We start from the raw sequence: 21,719 nt of genomic DNA, 5'->3' as shown, positions 1-21,719 counted from the left end.
ACCCGAGTGTCGAGCGGTATCGAGAAATTAGTGCAACTTACGAGACGGTTTTACTAGGTCACTCGCGCTGCTACTTGTTGTGTCAGCTTGTTTCGGGGCGCAACTTTACTACGAAACTGAGGGGGTTGTATTCGAGACCTCGCGCCGTTAATCGAGTCACTCGACGACGAGCGAATTCCACGCATCCCGCTGTTCATTGAAAATTAATGGCAATATTAACAGGTTGTTAATAAATTAGAAGAGGCAAGTTTGCGGGTTAACGAGAAAGCTTCAGCAATGCACGGAAACGGTGATAAATTTATTTCCAAACCACCCTGTACATCCTTGTCCTGTTTCCTACGAAAGTATAGTCGAGTCGCAGAGGAAACACGAGGTTCAGAACGCATGATGTAGATTTTAATGCAAACGTACGTGTCAGGCCGACTTTTCGTGTCCGCCTAGCAACGAAAATATAATCAAAGACTGCTGAAGATTCCATTTTTCATAGTCAAATTTATCAAGCTTGTTTGCACCGCTGAAACACGACCATATGGAATAACCAAGTACGCAGGACATTTCACACTCACACGAGGGTCGCGCCGGATTGTAGATGAAAACGCGGATAACCGGAGTGCATTTCGAGGCGGTGAAAGAACAATGCGTAGGGGTAGTTCGCGTCAGGGGTTGGTAGAGCGTCGAAATTTACGCGCCACGCCACTTCGCCGCGCTAAATTTCGTGCCTTTTAAGTCCGGCTTAAACGACGGTTTAGAGGGGCTCGCCGTTTAATGATAAATTTGAATTCACCCCCCGGGGGTCGTCGGCTATCCGACGAACCGGACCGTGTTTTTGAACTTTCGCTTGTTACAATAAACGGGAAACACGCGTTGAACACACCTTGGAGAATAACGGCAGAGATATATACATATATCTTTGAAATTTAACAAGTAATTGCACCCTCTCCGCCAGAGCGCGCGTGTTAACAAGGCGCGTTACTTTCCTCCTGTTCGCGGACTGGTCACGCGCTAATTACTTTTACATTTAAATTAGCGGCTTTCGGCCGCGTTGCACCAGTACGCATTACCTTTTTATAACGAGTCGCGACGCTTCTGTCCGTTCGCAAACGAGCAAAAGTCGCGTTAAATAATCTCGACAGACGCGTTACTCGTTCGAATGAGACTGAATGAGATTGGCAGCGAACCGGTGTCGTCTGTTGCACACCAGAGATTATAACACGAATGATACTTTCATCTTAATTTCGTTTGTGTTAGGTTCACTGCATACGAAAGGGCAGTTTTTTATTAGTTGGAAATATTCCAGGTGTACTCTATTTCAACCCTTTCAACCCCAGGCTCTCCATAATGTTACTTAATTTAATTTAATGATCGTTCAAGATAAAAAATCGAGAGAATGACTTACAGATGATGAGGAGAATCGAAGGATATTCCTCGCCGTCCTCGTACTTGCCCCCGACAAACATAATCCATTGCCGCGGATCCACTCTAATTCCGTACCTAGAACAAAAGAGAGAAGCATATAAGCACTTCGAAAAGCAAGGAAAAAAGAAAGAAGAAACGCCTCTGTTCGTTATTATCGTCCCCGGTGTCACCCTTCCAGTTTTATCTTCGAAGTCACGTTAAGCGAGTGTCTACATTGCGACACGGGTCGAAGGGCAAAGGCGTCGTTATTAACGTCTGCCTTCGGCGCGATGCTCTTCACTGGGTCCTCGAAAAAAGAAAAAAAAAACACGCGCACGTAGAGTGACAGAGAAGAGATGAACGAAGGGTAGGCCAAATAAAAAGTCACGGACCCCTTGATCCCTTTGTTCTTTCGGGGTAAATAATAAACGTCTCCCCGGCGTTCGCTTCTGAAATTTAAAACAGCCCGTTAGACAGGGGAAGGGAACGAAGGCGTTTCTTATCCGTTCCAGATCATCCTGTCTGTTGAAGCAATTTCGTGGATAAATAGGTAGGCTTTCGTAGCATTTGATCGAAATAAATTTCGAACCTTCGATTTCGTTCTCCCCGTTCAGACGGTTACTTCTTTACTGTCTGCGTTCAATAAGAAACGATTTCAGGTACAGTCGCGGGTAACTTAGGGTTCCTTAGGCAAAACCAGGGGTGACGAACTGGCCCGTGCCCCTAAGTACTTTCTTGATCCGCACCGATCAAGGGACGTTGAAGCCAAGTGTACACGTTGCACCAACGCGTAACTCTATATCGAAGGAGATTTATCGCGTGCCATCGTATCAATCGGAAGCATCGGGAGCGTTTGTTGGGACCGTTCAACGAAGACAAACGAACTACATTCGTAGTGATCGGGTAGAGAAGAAAAAAATGACGAAAAGAGATGGGTAACCGACACTAATGGCTTCAGGTCGAACGCGTCGACTAACGATGATAAACGAGGCTTATAGGTGAAGTAATTAAAGTATTTGAAGTGGGCGCGGTTCGACACGAGGGAAGGATATTTATTGGGATCGTCGGTTCGTTTTGCTTCTTCGTTCTTCTTTTTTTGTATTTTTTTTTTTTTTTTTTCGGGTTCCTGACCCTCTTTGTCGACGCAAAACGCAATCAGTCACGTTGACGCAGCCAACGATAATTGAAGAGCGAGCCGGAAAAATCAAACGTTTATAATTGATAGCTACTGCACACTCCACGCGATGGCGAGCCAAAAGTGATTCGAAAGGGAACACACCAATCCCACCTACTGTATTACCGAACTGTAAATCACTGCGCGAAACCGGGACCGCGTATATCTTTGTGCAGTTTCGCCGATTGAATTGTTAAACACTTTTGTCGGACCGGCGAAAAAATCGATACGTCACCGTGTGCAGTCAGGATTTCCGGTAATACGCGTTAATACCTTTTCGCGATGTAAATGAAACGGGGGAAACCACAAAGGCCCGGACACATTGGAAATCGCTTTGCGGGAGAGAACAAAGAATCGACAGATCGGATTGATGAACCGCGTTTCGAAAGCTGCTTAGTTTGCTGAACGGCTAACCGATCGGGGTAACTGGAACGCGTGCTTGGATTTCTTCATTTTTAAATTTATCCCGACCTCGTCAAATTACGAGTGAAATATAATGTACATCATACGTCACCGAATAAACTGGAAAATATCTATTTTCGTCGCACGGAAAACTGGAAACGATAAGAAGTGACAGTTATCGTTAAAGGTACATTCACATGAAGAAGATGCAGACTCGTTACGATACCTCTAATTTTCATCAATTCGTATTCATGCAAATTGCGGTCTAATCATCGATTTCTTCGTGCACATCTCATGTGTACGAAAAATATGTGTCAATTTGATAAATATGTACAGAACACAGTGTACATTGTACGTTCGAAAATTTTCAAACGTTAGCTGTTCGTTGAAATATTTTCATTTATATTCGTGTATAGAAACGGAGCATTATAAACCTCCGTAATACCAGCGCAAAACGCGCAATGAATGGCTTTATCGTTTGTTCGGTTTCGAAAACAAAATTTTCCGGAAACGCGCTCATGTTTATTAATAAACGTATGAAAGTTTGATGAGCAAACAACGCTAGGACGTCTGGTTCGAGATTAATTTACGATAAAAAAGCTGCTGAACGAAACACCGAGCCGGTAAATATCGACGACTAGAAAGAATTCGCAGGCTATCGATCGTATTTACACCTACTTCCATCGGGGATGGAAAAAGCAAAGTAGGTGTATAAACAAAAATTTCAATCACCCGTTCCTGTATTTCAGCCGGTTCGAAACGCGTCGCTTCCGGCGCGGAGCGTCGCGTCGGGGTGCAGCTTTATTGGATCTATGAAAAACAGGCCGCTACGGTGGCTGTTTATTTCAGATAAGGCCGATAAAGCAGCCGAAACGGCGAGGACTTGAGGGGATATCGCATCCATCGAAACTCATCGGTCCAAGGCGTGACTGGGAACGATATTAAATTTCTTTTCCGCACGAGAATAGCCGGCCCTGATCCGGGCGCACCCGTTAAATCCGCGCGCCCCCGTTCTTCGCTCGGCGAAGTTCGTTAATACAGCGTCACGATAAAATCCCCAATTCCGCGTCGACCAGAAAAGAAGAACGGAGATGGATAGAGGGGCGAACGAGAAAAGGGTCGTACCAGTCGAATCGACCGATAAAGAAAGGGAGAAAAGACTGGAAAGACTGGAGATTGAAAGAGTTATGGTGTCAATATGGAACGTACCATTGGAAGAAAAAAAAATATCCCCAGAAATATTGATAAATAACGAGAAAGGGGTTTATCTGGTTGCTGGAACCAGAGGGCACGTTTCCGTTGTAACTTTTGACCGTGAGATATCGAATGTATCGACACGTGTTAACAGAAAACGTGGGACAAGTGTCAGGGGTGTGATTTTCATTATTTTTTATATAGAACCAATCGACTAGAAAAGCTTAGATTGGTAGAACAAGTGGTAGCTCGATCTCGAGGTGAAAGTTCGATGACCCGTTTATGATCATCGTTGGGATCGGTAATGCGATTTAAAACAGCGCGTTTAGGGGTGTAATCCAGTGGGGGGATGAATTTTGTCCGGCGGCTCGATCATCTAATGGAATTTCAAGTTCATAGTGTAATTGGCACGATCCGATTACGGGTACAAAGGTTTATCGTGCAATCTGTCAATTTAAATCACTTTCCGTGGGATCGTTAATCGGATTAAAGTGTTGCCGGAATGCGCATGCAACTCGGCGTAAACATTCAACAGTGGTATCCTCAATTAGATTCGAAAGCATGTCCAGGACGACTCGCGCCATAATCGACTAATTAATGAACTACCCGCTCCGCCGCAGGATATTTGAAACAGAAACGTTGGTGATCGATGAAAAATCATGAAACGAAAGGAGACGGAGCTGGAGGATAATCTGAAACGAAAAGGAAATATCCTTTCTTTTTTCTGGCTTAAGAAGGACTGAAGCGTTTAGCTCAATTTTCCCGAGCTTTCTGTCATATAATTCGCGGAGTGAACTTTCGCGGCAAACCTGAACAAATCCTGTGAAAACAAACTAAAGTTACCGACCACTTTAGGCCAAATTCTAAAGCAAACTTATTTCTAACAGGATAACACGCGCTTCCTACGTCACGCTAAGCCGTTTGACGATAAACTTCTGGACGTTTTATGCTGATTCGAAGGAAGGCGCATTTAAAAGCTCTAGATTCATATACGATTGATCTGCGATGCGAATATCGAGACTAAAGGAAGACGGACGAGGCGGAAACGGCGGAAACGAAAAACTATCGTGATGCTGGAAACGTTAATGCCATTTTTCGCGCAGTAATACCGAGAGAAACGGTGCAGTTTCGAGGATTCTCCGACTATGGTTCGTGTAATCCGGATGAACGGGTGGACGAGTTTTATTTCTCGGCATGACGTGAATCCTTGCGAAAATCGCGGCCAAAATAGAACGGAAGGGATGAACGTGACACGACGGATTCGACCGTTTCTCCGCGAGACGTGGACGGTCCGATATCGAATCGTTGGAAAATTTTCAAAGCCGGACGTTGTAATCGTTCTTACCAGCACGAGAGCTTCCTGAAAATACCGGCGAAACTTGATCGTGAATCGATAGTTTCTACTTATTGTTCAAGGGTATCCATGGCACGGCTTTAGTTGCTGGGACAACGATCAGGAACGCGTGTCATGTCTTCCAGAATTGCTGGAAATTTATAGTTTTCAAGATATTAACAAAAAATATGTAGGAAAAAAATCGGTTCGAAATCGTAAACTTCCAGCAATTTCAACTGACACCAAGGTAGCCCTTGAGAAATAACCTATCGATAAAAATATGATCCTCACCCTTTTCCTTGTTCCAATAACTAAAGTGGTACCGTATCTTTGTATCGTGACAGACGGAACATCTGAAAGATATCGAAACATTGGGAAATCAAGAAAGAAAATACATTGGTAGATTGAAAAAGAAACGAAGTGTTAACTGTTTTTCTTTGATCGGATATCTTGAATCTTGAACTTATTAAAGTTCGAAAACGATTCCGGGGTAAGTTCGATGATTCTCGGTTCGAGTACACTTCTTTTCGATTTATCGGTTTCCGGAGCGACCAGCAAACACAAAAAGATGTCCTTATTTCGTGGTCGATTCCCGTGTCTCCTTCCAAGTTTCGCGAAATCGTGGTCCCATAAACTCGGTCCGTTAAGAATCGCACGGAGCTCCGTACAGTTTCAGTCTAAGTGCATAAATTATGAGCAGATCGTGAACCTTTCAAAAAGTTTCCCTCAACGGAGCTACAGGAAAAAGGGTGAAAGAGGGGAAGAAACTTCGATACCCTGTCTCCAAACCTTTTCCGCGGACTTTTATCGATGAAGCTCAAGTCTTTCGCCGAGAGTCCGATTAATTGAGCTCTCTTCTTACTTTCTTCGCTTCCCCGAGAAGCATTCTGCCTCTTTCTTACCAGCCAGTCTTTTTCAACCACCGCCCTTGCGCTCCTTCGCATCAATTAATCTCGATCGTCGTGAAATCTTCGTTCCCTTCGTTTTATTTCTTGATTCGACCCGACGAATCCTTCTTCCTTACATCCGGCAAACGTAACGGCAGATTTTTTTTTACAAATTGGCTAATCACGAAACAGGTTAATTAACCAGAGAACGTTCAAATGAAACACCATCGCAAATTCAAATGAAAAACCATCGAGGCTATAAATATTGGATACAATTAAATTCTCGGATAGAATCGATGAAAAGTTTCGAAATGATATTGCGGAAGTATCGAAGTAGAATCGTACAATCGAAGAATAATTTGTCGAATCCGTTCGGGAGAGGACGATTCTCCCTGCTGGTCACGCATGGAATCACTTCCCCCGTTCGCCCGGAAGTGACCTGCAGCCACGTTTGTTTCAGAAACGCTTCGAGACTACCCGGAGCAATTACGTCGCGAAACTTTCCTTCGAAAGTTTTTCCACGCTTAACGAGCGTGATAAATTTCTGTTACGCGCCCCTGAGAGCCACCGGACGCACGGCCGAGACTTTACAACGGCGATAAAAATCTCGTGGAAATTATTCATGGGGGTTGTGCTTGTACTTCGCCCTTCGTCGTTCAACGGGTGAAAATTGGTAGGGGTTGTCTCTCTCTCTCTTTTCACTGGCAAAATCTTTCGGCTCGGAGAAGATCGGACGTGCTGTTAATTTTAATCAGACTAGCTACGAGAATCCTTTTGTGTCGTTAATTATAATTAATTTTTAATCGGCTCTTCTGTTTGCACAAACGGGAACGCAAAAGAGAGGATATAATTTGGAAGACACATTAGGTTCGTTTCGGGGAAATCGATACGATAATTCAATTGAAATTCAACATTAGCTAGGATTGTTGGTTAGTGTACAAGCAAGGTTTGAATTATAGCCGCGAGGATAATTAATATGTCTGTCGCTGTGCCTCTGACAATAACCTTTATAGTCGTGCATAAAGGTTTTATCGGTGCTGTAACGCTCATTGATAATGACGTAATTATCGAAATAGATTAGACTGTGACGGTGACTTTGATTTTCAATGAGAATGACATGAATAGAGCAGAAATCCTGCATTGTGCTCGAACAGCCCGGAAACCTCATTTTTCATTATCGATCTGATTATTCCCCCGTTTATTTTCATCGAACACCTCAAATTCCAGCTGAAATATTCACGAAAATTGTGCTAACACGCTTGTTACTAATTGGCACGAATAATTCATTTCATTAACTTGCATGCAACGATTAAACAATTCGGTTAATCTTTCCATATTTTCATATATATTTTGGCTGCTCGAGAGGCGGGCTTAATGAAGCTGTCGCTCTTTTGAACATGTTCCGGCAGGTGACACGTTCGGGCCTCGGATCGAACCGTGTCCAGATTCACCAATCTTTTCTTCCTGTTTTCCAAGCATCACCCCTCGACAAGTCGCATGATCGAGAGGTCCGCGCTTCCATAACTCCTCTTCTATGTATATTCGAAAAAATCCTCAAGGGACGCGTTGAACGACCGAACTCGGAGCAATATCGCGACAAGATAGAGGCATCAGTGTCACGAGACGACGCGAATATTTTGATGAATTATTCCTACGACCGCGAAATTGCTACAGGCAAACGGGATGACAGGTTCGACAATTTTTCGTTTCGAAGACAATTCGTTTGATTCGAACTCGAGTTATTCGACTTAACCCGAAAACACTGGTCATAGATCGTACGTGAACATAAATCACTTTCTCTTCGAGTTACCGTCCGTTCGTAGCCGGTTCGAGCTTTGAATCGCGAAGATTCAACGAATCCGCTCACGTATCGTCCGCGCTGGCACGTCTGATACGGTAGCGGTCTTATCAACATTCTCGATATATACTCACTTTATGAAATTTTCCAGCAGCAATCGGATTCCACCGATGCCCAACAACAGAAAGCCCCAGTTGACGAATCCCGTGAAGTTGTCGAACCCGGAGCTCCACGAAAAGAGACTGTCTCTAGGACGATGACATCTGTAAGAAGAAATGGAAGGTCCAGGTTAAAAGAAATTCTCGTTTCGGATCGATAGCACACTCGTCGTTCGCGATATAAAAGAAGAAAGGCGCCATAGAAACGTCGTCTAAAGTAAGAATGGAACAATAAAGTCTCTTCCATACCGTACGGTTATATGCATTTCCATTTCAATTTACGAAGAAACACGCGATTTATGCAACGTATTGAAAACATTTGCTCGAGTTCTTCTTACGTCCACCGCCCGTTCTCTCTATCCGTACTTTCTCTATTTTTTTTTCCTCTCTTTTTCCATGTCTCTTTTCCAGACAAACAGAAATGATCCGCGCGCGATGCATTCCGCTTGAAATGAAGCTGGTAGAAACGGACAAGCGACGTCAGACAAGCGTATTAAAGGCGGTGTTCGCCTCGCATTTCCTGCAGGCACGTTATCGTTTATGCAGCAGGGAAACGCTTCGAACAGTGGAATTTCGCGCGTGTTATACACAGCAGAAGACTCGGGCGACTATTAAGTGGACAATGTTAACAATACCACACGGTCTGTCTCGTGAAATTTCAATGGCGAGCTTGGAAGATCGCGGCGAGTACCGGTGAGCACAAAACCCTCTCGTCTTGGGGTATCTCTCACGCAGATAATACATCGGGGCGAACCTGAGTAATCGGCTTCCGCGAACTAGCACCGGTATCATCCCTCCGTGACTGGGTGCCGCGACGGGGCCTCCGACAAGGACCATCGTGTAAACTTTTCAAAAGCGTTTTGTCTCGAAGCATAAAGCGTTCGAGAAAGAGCCTTGTTCCTTCTACGGATAAGACGTGCTTGCCTGAGTGTGAGAATTTAGGGAGACGAAACAAAGCGCGATGGATTCGCGACGTTGCTTAAAAACACAATGCCCGTTTTCACGTATGCTTTCTCAGTCAGTTAAGCTTAGTCTCCGGTGAACTCTACCGAGAATTTCAACCTCCGTGACAAAAGAAGCGTGTTACAACGAAATTTCTTTTGCCCAAGTAAATCGTCGGATCTGAAGGATTAAAAGCTCCATTTTTAAATTAGCTCTCTAAGGTTTCGAAGTTTTAAGTATTTACAGGAAAAATTCTGCGAGTAACTCGATCGGAGAGAGTCTGATCCTCCGGACGTTAAGTCTTCGAAATCTCAAAGGAGCTGTAGGATACCCGCCAAAAACATCGAGCTTGAGAAAGAAAAGAGGGAGAGAATGAAAGTTACGAGTGGTGAAAAAGTTGGTAAAAGGAGAAGGTTACGGTTAAGGCTGTAGATTAAAGAGAAACGAAGTAGGGAAGCCTTTTCGAAAATACAGCGCCGTTTGTCCCGCGTAATTACCTGACAGAAGTCCCCTGTGTCCTGCAACTATGTGCATTTAATGTGATCGTTTAACCTCCCCGCTGTCTCGAGTAAATCCCAACTATTACTCTGAATTTATGGCAGATCGTGGTAATTAATAGAGCCGCGATAAAGCCAGCAGGGTCGGCTGAGAGCCGCACAGGAAGAGCTATCTCACACTTCTGATACTGGGCTCGGGCCTGCATGGCAGGATGCAGACGTGTCACCGGCAACTTCCATATGCATGAGTGCTGCTCTACTGGGTGTTCAAAGTGTCGCGACCGACTTATCCAGAAACGAGAGGCAGAACAATAAACGCGTAAACGATCCTTCGGACTGTAGTGCACGCTTGGGTGCACTTCATGGGACCTCGCACGCTCGTCAAACGAAATCTTTAACACCTTACTAACTGCTATAGCTGACCTTAGTTTTAGCGAAATAATTGATTAGAAAAGAAACGACCGGTTAATGGAGTAATTATCTTATGGTGCAAGGTCCTCGCACTGCTATATAGCTGAATTCAGTTTTAACGAAATAATCGATTTAACAGGTTAATGGAGTAATTATCTTATGACGCAAGGTGTTGCGCTAATATCTATTTTTTATTTTTTAACGCTCAGGGTCACCGACGAGCCAGCCATCAGTATTCTACGGTTAAAATAAGCACCCTGATGCGCCGTGAAATTTGATAGGTGGTTTTTGCCGTGGAAAACATTGTGTTTCGTGTCGGACACGGATGAATTTTAACGATCCGCTAGCAGCCATCGTCAGCAAGCTCGATTTGTCCTCGATTCACGGTCGACTAAATGGACGTCGCTGCCGGTGGACCAAGGAAATAATTCACGTCGTGTCGTCGCGTGAACAGCTTCACCGTGAAGATATTATTGCCTTCGCGGAATTATGCTATGTCCGACGTTATTACCGCGACCACTGGTGTGCCTCGTCATCGTGTACGTTACGAGCAAACAGTTCGCCGACTCGCTTTACGACATCAATAATCGAGCATCGTCTTCCCGATCCGCAACGAAAACTCGACTCGCTAACTTCCTCCTTTCGAGACGAACTTCCTTCCGCGCTTGTAGAGACACTGGCCGAAAGAAAACCGCGCCAACTGGTTCCCGTTGGACAAGAAACTGGCGTGCCCGTTCGAAAACCGGGATACCGAGTATCGAAACTTTGGAAAGTTGACGGTAACTTGTGCCTTTTTACGGCGCTACTGGATGGATCGCTTCTCGTTCCGACAAAACACTCTGTTTTCAACAGATGTTGCCACGTGTCTATTCGCGATGGATTTTCTATGAAATATTTATCTGCCATATAAATTTCTAAAATGTTAATTCAACTGACGGCTGACCCAGTCGTCGACTCCCACGCTCCGTACACTCGAAAGTTAACATCGAAAATTCATGGCACTGAAACCGCGTTAATACGGCCGACGTAGCTGCGACCGCTAATTTAAAAATGTGGCCGATCGTGCCGTTAGAGAAGTCGAGGTGGAACATGGGAGAGAGTAAAAAGAGAAAAAAGAAAGAAAATCTGCCGTTTCGTTGCACGGTGTCCTGACGAAACGGCAATGGAAACGGAGAGAATAATCGGTGCATACCGGCCGCGCGAAACGAAATAAAGGACGAAACACGTTTTTACCTCCCGGACCATCCGAAACGTGACGGCGAACAATGTTTTGGTATAATTATTCGTCCGTGTGACGGCCGGGTAATATGATTCGGTCTGGATAGCTTTTTCTGTCGCGATCCACGTGGACAGCCTGAAATTTTGATCGGCCGACTGTGCTTCGATTTTTCGTTCGTTTGTTCATCCAACGGACAGCGGTATTGCCTCGAAATACGTCTGATCAATATTCGATGGAGAAATAAGTTTTTATTCCCGAATGCGGCTTATTGAATGCACGGAAGTTAATCAATCTCGTTAAGAACAAAAAAGGTAATCAACGGTGTATTGAATTTAATGCGTTATCTACATTTTTGCACGGCACGTCGGCACGTTTCAAACGAATTTGGAAAACCTATTAACGCTCCCCCTTACTCGATTCTCACGTTCGCGGCGGCGAAAGTGTAATTCGAAAAACTCGTGACCTACGAACGGCATACCGTTAGTTAATTACACGCTCGTTAAAATTATCGATACCGATAACGAGGTACGACGTGCTCCCCGCGGGCTGCGGTACCACCGGTCTGAGTAATTGTGGTTCTATCTGTGTAATTAATATTCGGCTCAGCGTGCGCGATTAACTAACGTTTTATTGCGCATCGAATTATTGCGCGCTCGTTTTACTTACGCCGAGGGATCGACCCTTAATCACTCCCTTCCTACACCAAATTTTCACGCTGTCCATAAAAAATAAAGACTTTCGCAACAGGCGGGAATAAAAAACGAGCGAATTTTCAGCCGTAGAGCGTATTAGGGTTAACGGGACGATCGAAGCGGAGAAAAGTGCCATTGTAGCATAGATACGAGTTACGCGTATACCGGTACTCGTTATTTGGTACGCGATAAGGGTAGCAAGCACTGGGGGCCATTATCTAAACCGTAGGAGCTCATGAAAAGTATATTATGCGCTGTCAACATTGTCGTCGGCCTTATACGGTCGTCGCTTGAAAGGATGCCAAGGAGATTGTCTGGTGGTCACCGCACGGCGGACCGGCTCGCTGAATGACTCGACGAAATGGCCTTTTCTGGATCGCGAAACGATACCAGCGGGCTTAACAGTCGTTTAATCCGGTAGTCGGTCGACGAAAGTGCTAGTCATCTGATTGTAGGCTCGGGCGAAAGATAAAAGGTGCCAAATCTTTTGTTTCCAGCTTCGTCTGGAGAGAGACAGGGTACGAGGAGGAGGACGGATCGTGTCCCACAAAAGCGAGCACCCACTCGTGTTTCTCTTCGAACTGCTCCCTTGGACTGTTCCACGAATCTGAAGTTTCCGACGGCTACGGAAGCCGTTGTACATACAAGGGCGGACACGAGAGGATGGGTAAGAAAGGAATGAGAGGAGTAAGGGCGTAGAATGGCAGAAAGGGGCAGCCTCGGCTGTGTTCATAGGGTTCGCGTATCTGCTTCGCGAATCTTCCTGACACCGGAACCCTCGTGAATATTTCAGCGATAAACGGATATACATATATTAGCTGTGTAATGAGAAGGGAAAGTTGCCGGTCGGAGGAGAAATGGCGGATCGAGAAGAGGTGGCAGGAGCGTAGAAGAATACCCTAAATGATTCATGAAGGAAAATTAAATGGCGCTTTAAACAGGTCTTCTTGCTAGCACGGTTTTCGTTCACCTCGCCTCTTCCTTCCTCTCTATTCCCATTCTTCCTGCAGCCTGGAACCACCCCGGAATCGATTACCAACTCCCGCCGTTCCGTCTTCCTCGCTCCCTGTCTGTCTGTCGGTTCCGTCCGCTTGTCTGTCTGTCTGTTTTATTGTCTCCTGCCTTTCACCGAGACATCCCTAACTTTCGCCGTTGCATTCCGTGCACACGATCCTGAGGGGGGCTTCATCAAGATCCCTCTCACCTGTTGTGAGACTCGGCTCGCCTCGTTTCACGTCGCTCTTCCCATTGAAAATAGAAAATCCAACGGCGCGAACCGACAACGAGCCGGTCGAATTAACTGGGAACTTCGACGACGGTATTTCACCGTCGCGTTTTAAACGAGACCGCCTTCTTAAGCCGCCATGAATCGCGTTGCATTTAGAACGGGCACGTTGGCGAATAAATTTCCCGACCATTTAGTTTGACGCACGATGAAAAGAAAGTGGTTACCTCAAGTTTGACACGGCGAGCAAAGTGAGCATTATTCGAACCCTTTTTCCCCCTCGCCGTTTCTTTCGCGATTACGTATGCTATGGTTAAGCAGCGAGCAGTTTGCACACGAGAATACCTCTTACAAAGCTTTGTGGCCTGAAAAATTACGCGAGATCTTGAAACGAAACGAGATGTAAAATAGATTCTTGAGACTCGACTTTCGAGACGAGGAATTAAACCGGAAAGTAAGAGAGATCTAGTTTAATTACCGGACCGCGTATATTTTATGCAATTATTTCTCAGCCAACGTGTTCGTTTCCTTCTCTGTCAGGCTGACCTAATTGTACCTTAAATTCTATAATGGATTCCGAGTTGATTCCGCGGACGAACGATTTTCCCAGCCGGATCGACCGCAGCCGATGACACGGGCTTCGTTCACAGCAACACCGAGTCTTCCCTCGAAAACCACAATCGTCTTGGGAAACCTGGTCGAAAAGCTGGTTCACACCCTACCATCGATGTAATCGCTTCCCATTGTTCTTCCGGCTGATTTGGCGTGCGCGACGTTCGACACCGAAGCCGCAATCTTCGCGCGGAGAAAAGAGCCGAGGGATGAAACGAAAGGGTTGCCAGGATTGACAGCACAATACCGTTAATCCTCATTCGTTTCGAAGTCGCGTCAGCCGAAACCGTGGCACCCCGCGACGAAGATTAAAAAGTTTTTGTCGAACGCGAAAAAATCGCGGAGAAAGGACAGAAAAAGGCTATCGTATGCCTGTAAACTTTCCTCGTTGTATAAAAATAATATCCAGTTACTAAATTTAAATATTTTCCTCCAATTCAAGATAAACTTTCCAAGACAAAGATTCTCCTATTTGCGCTTAACTGATACCCTCAAGAAAATAGCTTCTACCTTCGACGAACGGTTTAATATCGTAACGCTGCAAGATTATTTGCATTCGTTGCGGAAAAGGCGGGGAAGCAAGTCTTGCGAGATGATCTATCAATTTGCTCTGCTTCAACTTCCTGTATTCTTTCGCATAAAACAACGTCCGAAGTTATTAGCAATTCGAATATCAATCCCGGCAACACGAGAGCAGCTTGGCAGTTAGCGGTATCGCGGAAATATTGGCGCGATATAGAGACGAAGATAAATCGCGGGGGTAGAGCGATAGAGGCAGTCGGAACGGAGAGAATAAAGCTCGAGAAAGGATCGATATATAGGAGAAAGAATAAAAAAAAAAGAAAAAAAATGAAAAAGAAAAATAGCCTGGGTATCATTGTTATCCGTCTCTCGTTCGATTCCATATTACCCAATGATTGCCCTTCACTAGTAGTACGTCATTTCAGTCTATGACAGAGCTATCGGAAACTGTTTCGTATTGGACGTTAACGACATTCCTCACCATTGTCCATCTATAATTACGGATAATGTTACCGAGGGAACCAAGCTTGAACTCAAGATGAGCATTGTTGCGTCGCGAATACGATCCACGATTCTGGCCGGATTTAATTTGTTCCCACTGAATGGAAGCCGTCGTGAAGTAGATTCGATTTGGGAAACGAACACAACGTAGCCGGCGTTGCTTCCAGTCGAAGGATCGCGCAAACGGGAACTTTAAAATCAATCCGTGATTGAAAGATCGTAGGTACGAGCCAGACGTAGCTTTCCGCGCGGCTACATCCGACCAAAGGGGTAGAGATCATTCGATATTCAACGCGTCCAACGAACCCGGGGGCCCCGCGTCTAATTGCAAAGTTGGCGAAAACAAGAAGTATCTGGCAAACACGGAACGAGTAAATACAGTAGAGGGTTCGTTTGTTTAAGAGGCGAAGGAGTGGTGCCATCTCTGATTCTACGGCATAATGGACGATCCCGAGGCAAGAAAGCGCGAAGGGGTGCGAAGGGGTGCGAAGATAGAAGGGGATAGGAGAAGAAACAACCGAAGGTAGAAAAGTGTTCCCTCCTGAAGAGTGGAAAAGAAAAAAAAAAAGGAACTCTTGTTTGCAGGTCATTATAGCATGTCAAAGGTGGAGAAAGATTTCGCTGTTACTTTTTTCTTTTTTTTTTCTTTGCCTAGCTAGTCGAGTTTTCGCTAATAAAACGAAGCTCGTTGGAGGGATATGTTCTGAAATGAAGCATCACCGGGTATCATCTACTCCGCTCCGAGTAGTTTCGTCCCATCTCGCTAATTAACGTTTACCGTGCGAACTGACTGCTTCCGTATTTCTTCTTTCAAAACGCTGCTGCGAACAGCGTCTTGAAACAGTCTAACCGCGATGAATTGTAAAGTTGAAATCCAAAAACGAACACGCATTTCACTTTACCGTAATGTTCCAGATTTAATCCCGTTTTTGAGACATTAATTCTTGATCGTACGCCCGATTAAACCGGCGATGGAAATAGTGGGGAAACTTGATTAAATTTCTTTTTTTCCTCTCCGCCGCTGGATGGATATTAAAGCCGGGAGGAAGTTCATAAATCTGGACAAATAGAATTTGCCCCCCGTCCGGTTCTTGCTTCCGATCTCCTTTTTGTTTACGGAGAAATATTAACGCGAGTTAGCTTTTACCCGGTACTTTCGCGAACGACCGAGCATTCTTTGATTAGCGATTCCGATTGCAACGCGGGATCAGCGGGCTTCGAATTGGATATGCCGTAAACCAATCATGAATTTATGATGCTTCATCCGTCGCGAAACGCGTACGAATCACCGCAAATATTTCCCCCCCTTCTCGCGATGTGTTCTGTTATCGCGCTAATCTACCCGCGGTTCTAACCATCGGTATTCCTGCCTCGTCACTGAAATTAACATTTTAATTAAGGACACGCTGCGGCAAACACGCCGGCCACCCATGTGACTCAGCACCCGTCAGCGATTTCGCAAGGCGCCGGAAAAAATGGAAGAATGACGACGGAGCGATGTCGAGAGGTGATTGAACTAATCAGACGCGATCACGTTCATGAATAAAGACCGCGTTTTAATTACTCCACATTACACGGTGGAGATTTGCATGAAGATGGTTAAAATTATTCGATGATTTCGTTCGTGCACTCGTGCGATAATGTCCCAATATTCGTGGACGTCAATGTACCACCTTGAACTTCGAACATCGCGTTACGTGGACGATTGTAATTCAAAGGCTGGTCGAGTAATTCGTTTCACGATAATCACAAAGCGCGAAGAGGAAAAAAAAACGAGCTAATTACGCAAGGTTTCGCGAAGGAGGGCAGACAGAGGAATCGTTAATTACACCGGGCGGTCGGTATGTGTTTTGCTTTGCTCTGGCTAAGGGAATCATTCTGTAATTATGACAAAGAGAATACGCAACCAGCGTTGTTTCGATCGGCGTTACTCAAAGCACGCCTCTTTGGCCTCATCCGTGTGCGTGGTTTTTGATCGGTTAATTAATAGAATCCGTTGGCGAACGCATACCGCAACGAGCCTCGCAACATTTGATAACAAACGAGAGCCCCCACGTAGTTGTTGTTGTTCCGCGTCAACAACCTTTTGTTCCCGTTTATTAAAACGGCCTGCTATGGGATTTATTCCGAGATTTCGCGTGACAACGATCCTCCATAAGATGTGAAATCCACGTTGAAAGTAAAACAAGCGTCGAGTATCGGTACGCGTTACATAAACTATTGACAAAAACGTCATTGGCATGCAGAATGCCGAGTACACTTGGTATTATGCATTCTTTAGTAACAACTCACCGGTTCTGTTTTTTTTTTAACCTCGTTCCGGTAATTTATGCAAATTTAACGCCTTGATTACCGTAATGAAACGGGACGTACATAATTGATAAAGAATTTTCCAATCGACACCCGATACGCTAATGGCGAATTAAGTAACCGATAAAATTACGTGTAAATAATGCAGGTTGCAATAAAACTGTCAACTTTGTACGTGGACAACGTTCCGTTTGTGTAACGGAACAAAGTCGCGATTAAGCTTGATGTACTGCTATTTATATATCAGTAAACTCTAATCTAATAGCGTGCAAATATATCTTAAGACGATTCAGCGCATAAACCAACAACGTTATCGGCCAAACATGATAGAATTCCGTGTACATATAATCTTCTGTGCAAAGAAAAGCGAGCATTATTTCAGGATTATTAACGGCCTGTAAGTTTGCGTCGCAGTGTTCTCTGCTTTCTCTGCTAATCCACGATATACCAGCTGCCTCGTAAACGTACATTAAAGTATCAGAAGGCTACACGCAGAATAAGTAACAAACAAATATTATACAATCAAGACAAATAAATTCTTTTTATTTCTTAATTATGAATAATCGCAGATGCGAAACTGTGTACTGAGCGTGCTGAATCATCAAATGGCGTGTGATATTTACTGCGAACGTGGTGTGTTATTAAATACTCTGTAATTTACTACTATCCTTCACTGAAAATGATGAAACGATGTTTTCTTCGAGGCTAAGTCCTTGTAGTAACAACACCCTTTATAATTTACTTGCTACGATGCAAATCGCACCCAAGAAGAAATAAATGCAATCCGAACCGTCGTTCTTTATTCGGAATGTCCATTTTAAGTTTGGGTGAAAATTTAAACGAAACTTTGGTCGATGATCCTATTGTTTTTAAGCGAGAATCCTGATTATCAGTGTCGCGTTATCGCGAGCCCCGCATCGAGATAACTTTCTCCGCGACATTGCCGCGAAGGAAGAGAATGAAATTCAATAATTGTACTATCGCTGCGAACGAATTATCTAGTCGTGTTTTCTTGACGTGCCGTTCCATTAGAAACGGCGAACGGCTCGTTAAGAAAGTTTTCGTTTCCGCGACGAGCACTCGAGTTGCATTCGATTGTCTGTTGCCAGTGACCATTCTTTTCAATGAACTTTGCACCATTCATTCGCACCTTTACTCCATGCCAGAGTAAATATTGGTCATAGCGTCGCTCGTTTCTATATAACCAATCCTACACTTTATCGCGCGTTCGCCAGGTAACTCTAGTTTATTAAAAGTTGTATTCTTGCGGGCAGACTAGCCAGGTGTCAAAATAAAAAGAAAATTTTATTACTTCCTGCCAGTGTACGTACAGCGTTCCAAAGAATTATGACTTTATTCCGTGCTAACAATGCAAATGTATGATACTTTTATCTTTTATAAAAGTTGGATCGTGACTAAGATCCAAGGTGGACCTTAACCCTGTCTATCTTTTATTTGAACGATGGAATCTTAAGTGTTTTAAATAATCAGAATGACATTATCTAAATTTGAAAACATTTAGATAACAAAGTAATATCATGGTCATTATGTTTCTTATACTAAATCCCTTGTATGGTATATAGAACTATCTCTAGGGAAAAATGATTTCATTATTCGCTTCAATACTTAAAAAGAATTAACTTAAACTTGGCGCCAATTCTACATTCTATATCTCCTATCAGTCTTACGCCAAAAAATCAGTGCTACCAATCACCATTTTAAAAATAATGAGTGATTCAATGGATTAGTAGAGTATGATCTAGGAAAGTGTTATGAAACGATCTATAGCGAATCCAAGAGCACGACACTACCGACTGACCTCCGCATTGATCATGGGGACTCGACGAGAACGGCGCGGGTGATCGTATGTTAAAACGGGAAGGAAAGTGGATCGTTGAAAGAAGGGGTTATCACGTGTTCACGGTTGCGCTCGATCTAAAGCGAGACACGCATGCGCATTGCCTTATAAAGTCGGCTATGTTACGTCCGCTCGTTGTGGAGCAGCCAGAAAATTTCTTTCGTTCCAATCGCGTTTTACGTCGACTTGCATCGCGTTTCGTCATTGTTTCTCGGTATCGACACTCTCGAGCAATAATGAGACAAACAGCACAGTGGAAATCGCGAATAAAACGAAAGAAATCGTACGTAACTAGTTGTCGAGATATGGGTATCACTAGGATTCGGTACAGTTAGAAAGACTTACGGTTTGTCCGGCTGCGATTTCCGCGCCATCATCTCGGCTTTCTGGATTTCCTCGGCCCTGGTGACACTTTTCGTCCTCCTTAACCTCACCCTCGTATCGCTTTCATGTTCCGCCGTCATGTCGTTCTGTCGAGAAGAGACGAGTGGCACGCGCACTGTATACCGTCCCACGCACACCAGCACACAAACACACCGACAAACACAAACGACACGCTAGCCACCGAGCCGGTACTCGGTTCGCGGTCGCGCGAACAATAAAAATGAAACGGAGTCGCGCGAATCGAAGAACCAGATTGATCGGAAAGAGGACTTTTACTTTCTATCAAGTCTCGTTGGGCGATAACGATTTACCGATAGTCCAGCAATACCAACGATTCGTTTCAGCTCGTGTGAATCACGCGTCCCGACTGATGTAACCTGTAACGTTGGTATTACCTCGCTCGTACACGCGACCGTGTTTACAGACGGAGAGTCGCGATGATACTACCGGTTTCCATCGGTCCCTAGCTCTACAGGCCGTGCCTGTATTTATCTTTGAATTTCTTTGAGATAACAACATCGTTGCGCGACGTGATTTCACATGGAACCCGCTTCGAGCGCGCCTCGACTTTAACTATTTTCGGCACAGAGGGCGCGATTGTTTTACTTTCTTTTCGCGGGTTATGTAAACACGCGTTTAGCAATCTTTTGAAATGTAACTTATTCTTAGAATTATATTTTCTTAATTGGTCTTGACTAGTGGTTTCTTTTGCAACGCGGTAATGAGTAATGCACTCGTACAACTCGTAAACTAATCATTCATGCAAATGAGAGTAAAGAATACGTAATGTCTTGTTTTGTTTCTACGATAATCGCGAACGTCTAGACGGTATCATTAAGATATGAATGCTCTAATTAGTTTTTACTGATTAACTTTGCTATATAGCATAATTCTACATTTTGAAATTCAATTTTTAAAAAATGCAGTCTAGTAACGCGTTATTAAGTTTTTCAGATGTTTATAGTTAACACTCACTTCTTTGACGATCATTCTCATTAAACAAATTGTGGTAATTGTACCACAACTGTTATTTACCTGTACCTCAATTCTGTGCCTTTACAACTCTTCGGTTCTTCCGTTTTTTGCCGCGAAAAGAAGCTGCTCCCGTTGCTCTTGATATTTCAGCTATAAAGTTAAGTACGGAATTACGTAATTACTTATAATCTTCGGAGAAAATCTCGGTTTTAAACGTTAGGCCAATGCGCCATGCCGCGATACGTATCTGCGGATAACAGCGGTTACAGGTCGCAATTAAAACAGGTAATTACCAGATATCGTAATCCGGCTTAACGGGTCGGAACATCGTATTTTACAACGGTAGTTACAATTTGATGGTACTTTTCCCAATCCCTCAGATTTCGATCGTTTAAGAATATAATGTATCATTACATATCTATTTATATTTAATAATTTACTTACTTCACCATACGTCTTTCCTTCGTTACATCACTTCACAATTAATTTTCTTTCACTTTTAGAAATTTCAGATGCTTTGAGACACCTGTTCGATAGAATATTTCATCGCGAATGCCAGCTCGACTTTCACTACGATTGACCCGTAGAACAGCTAAGAACGGTGAATGTTTACATTCACTGTTTGAAAAACTTTGATTTCATTGATTCTCAGAGCTCGCTTCTGTGTGTTCTAATTCTTTTGTGGCATCAGCCAGGTTTATGTTTGTAAGAAATACTTCATAAGAAACTTGACCTATATAATTTAAAGTCATAATTTTAATAATATTTCTGTAAATATTGTATAATATAGTTATTATAATTAATGGAGTATTTCATGATAAGTGTTCGAATATTATTATCAAACTCTGTATATTTCTATAAAAGACACGATCAAGACCGCCCTTTTCCTGCGTTAAAAATGAAATCACGCGACGCGAAGGAGAAACCCATTATTAGTCTTTCTACGCTGCTTTACACGCGCACAAATCACGTGCATACGCGTTATCAACCGATTATAACATGTTTTTAATTACCATACCAATTTGCTGGCTTCTTTTACCTTTTCTCCGCTCGTATGCAATGTTTTTCACGTGGAAAAACACAAAAGCCATTAATAATAATTTAACGAATTCCTCAGCTGTACGATAATTACCCTGTCAAAATATCCATTAAGACTTTGGATGTCCCGAGCTTTTCTCCGCGTGTTTGCCGACTAGGAGAAGTTCGATTCGGTTTGTCGGGAACTCGCGC

The 21,719-nt window shown here is 43.9% G+C and overlaps 1 protein-coding gene and 1 long non-coding RNA gene across 4 annotated transcripts in view; one reads left to right on the top strand and one right to left on the bottom strand.

The window, feature by feature from the left end:
- The window catches only part of LOC114876455 (diacylglycerol O-acyltransferase 1), a 76,355-nt gene extending 55,325 nt beyond the window's left edge, over window positions 1-21,030 (bottom strand). Inside the window, exons 1-5 of one of the 3 annotated variants that reach the window (XM_029187953.2) lie at window positions 20,934-21,025; window positions 20,550-20,639; window positions 19,476-19,600; window positions 8,318-8,446; window positions 1,397-1,491 (exon numbers count right to left, since the gene is read on the bottom strand). In XM_029187953.2, the coding sequence (XP_029043786.1) occupies window positions 1,397-1,491; window positions 8,318-8,446; window positions 19,476-19,594 (343 nt within the window). In that variant the 5' untranslated portion in view covers window positions 19,595-19,600; window positions 20,550-20,639; window positions 20,934-21,025. Of the gene's footprint in view, window positions 1-1,396; window positions 1,492-8,317; window positions 8,447-19,475; window positions 19,601-20,549; window positions 20,640-20,933 lie in introns of all 3 variants that reach the window. The other 2 variants (XM_029187954.2, XM_029187955.2) reach the window with 2 other exon arrangements.
- LOC123988449 lies at window positions 19,267-21,310 on the top strand. Its single transcript, XR_006830067.1, has 2 exons — window positions 19,267-19,413; window positions 20,993-21,310. It is a non-coding gene; the product is annotated as an uncharacterized LOC123988449 (long non-coding RNA).
- The last annotated feature ends 409 nt before the right edge of the window (window positions 21,311-21,719 follow it).

Source organism: Osmia bicornis, chromosome 14 (genome assembly GCF_907164935.1).
Source record: "Osmia bicornis bicornis chromosome 14, iOsmBic2.1, whole genome shotgun sequence".
Classification (NCBI taxonomy): Eukaryota; Metazoa; Arthropoda; class Insecta; order Hymenoptera; family Megachilidae; genus Osmia; species Osmia bicornis.
The sequence above is the reverse complement of the archived record's forward strand: the minus strand, read 5'-3'. Positions and strand labels throughout refer to the sequence as shown.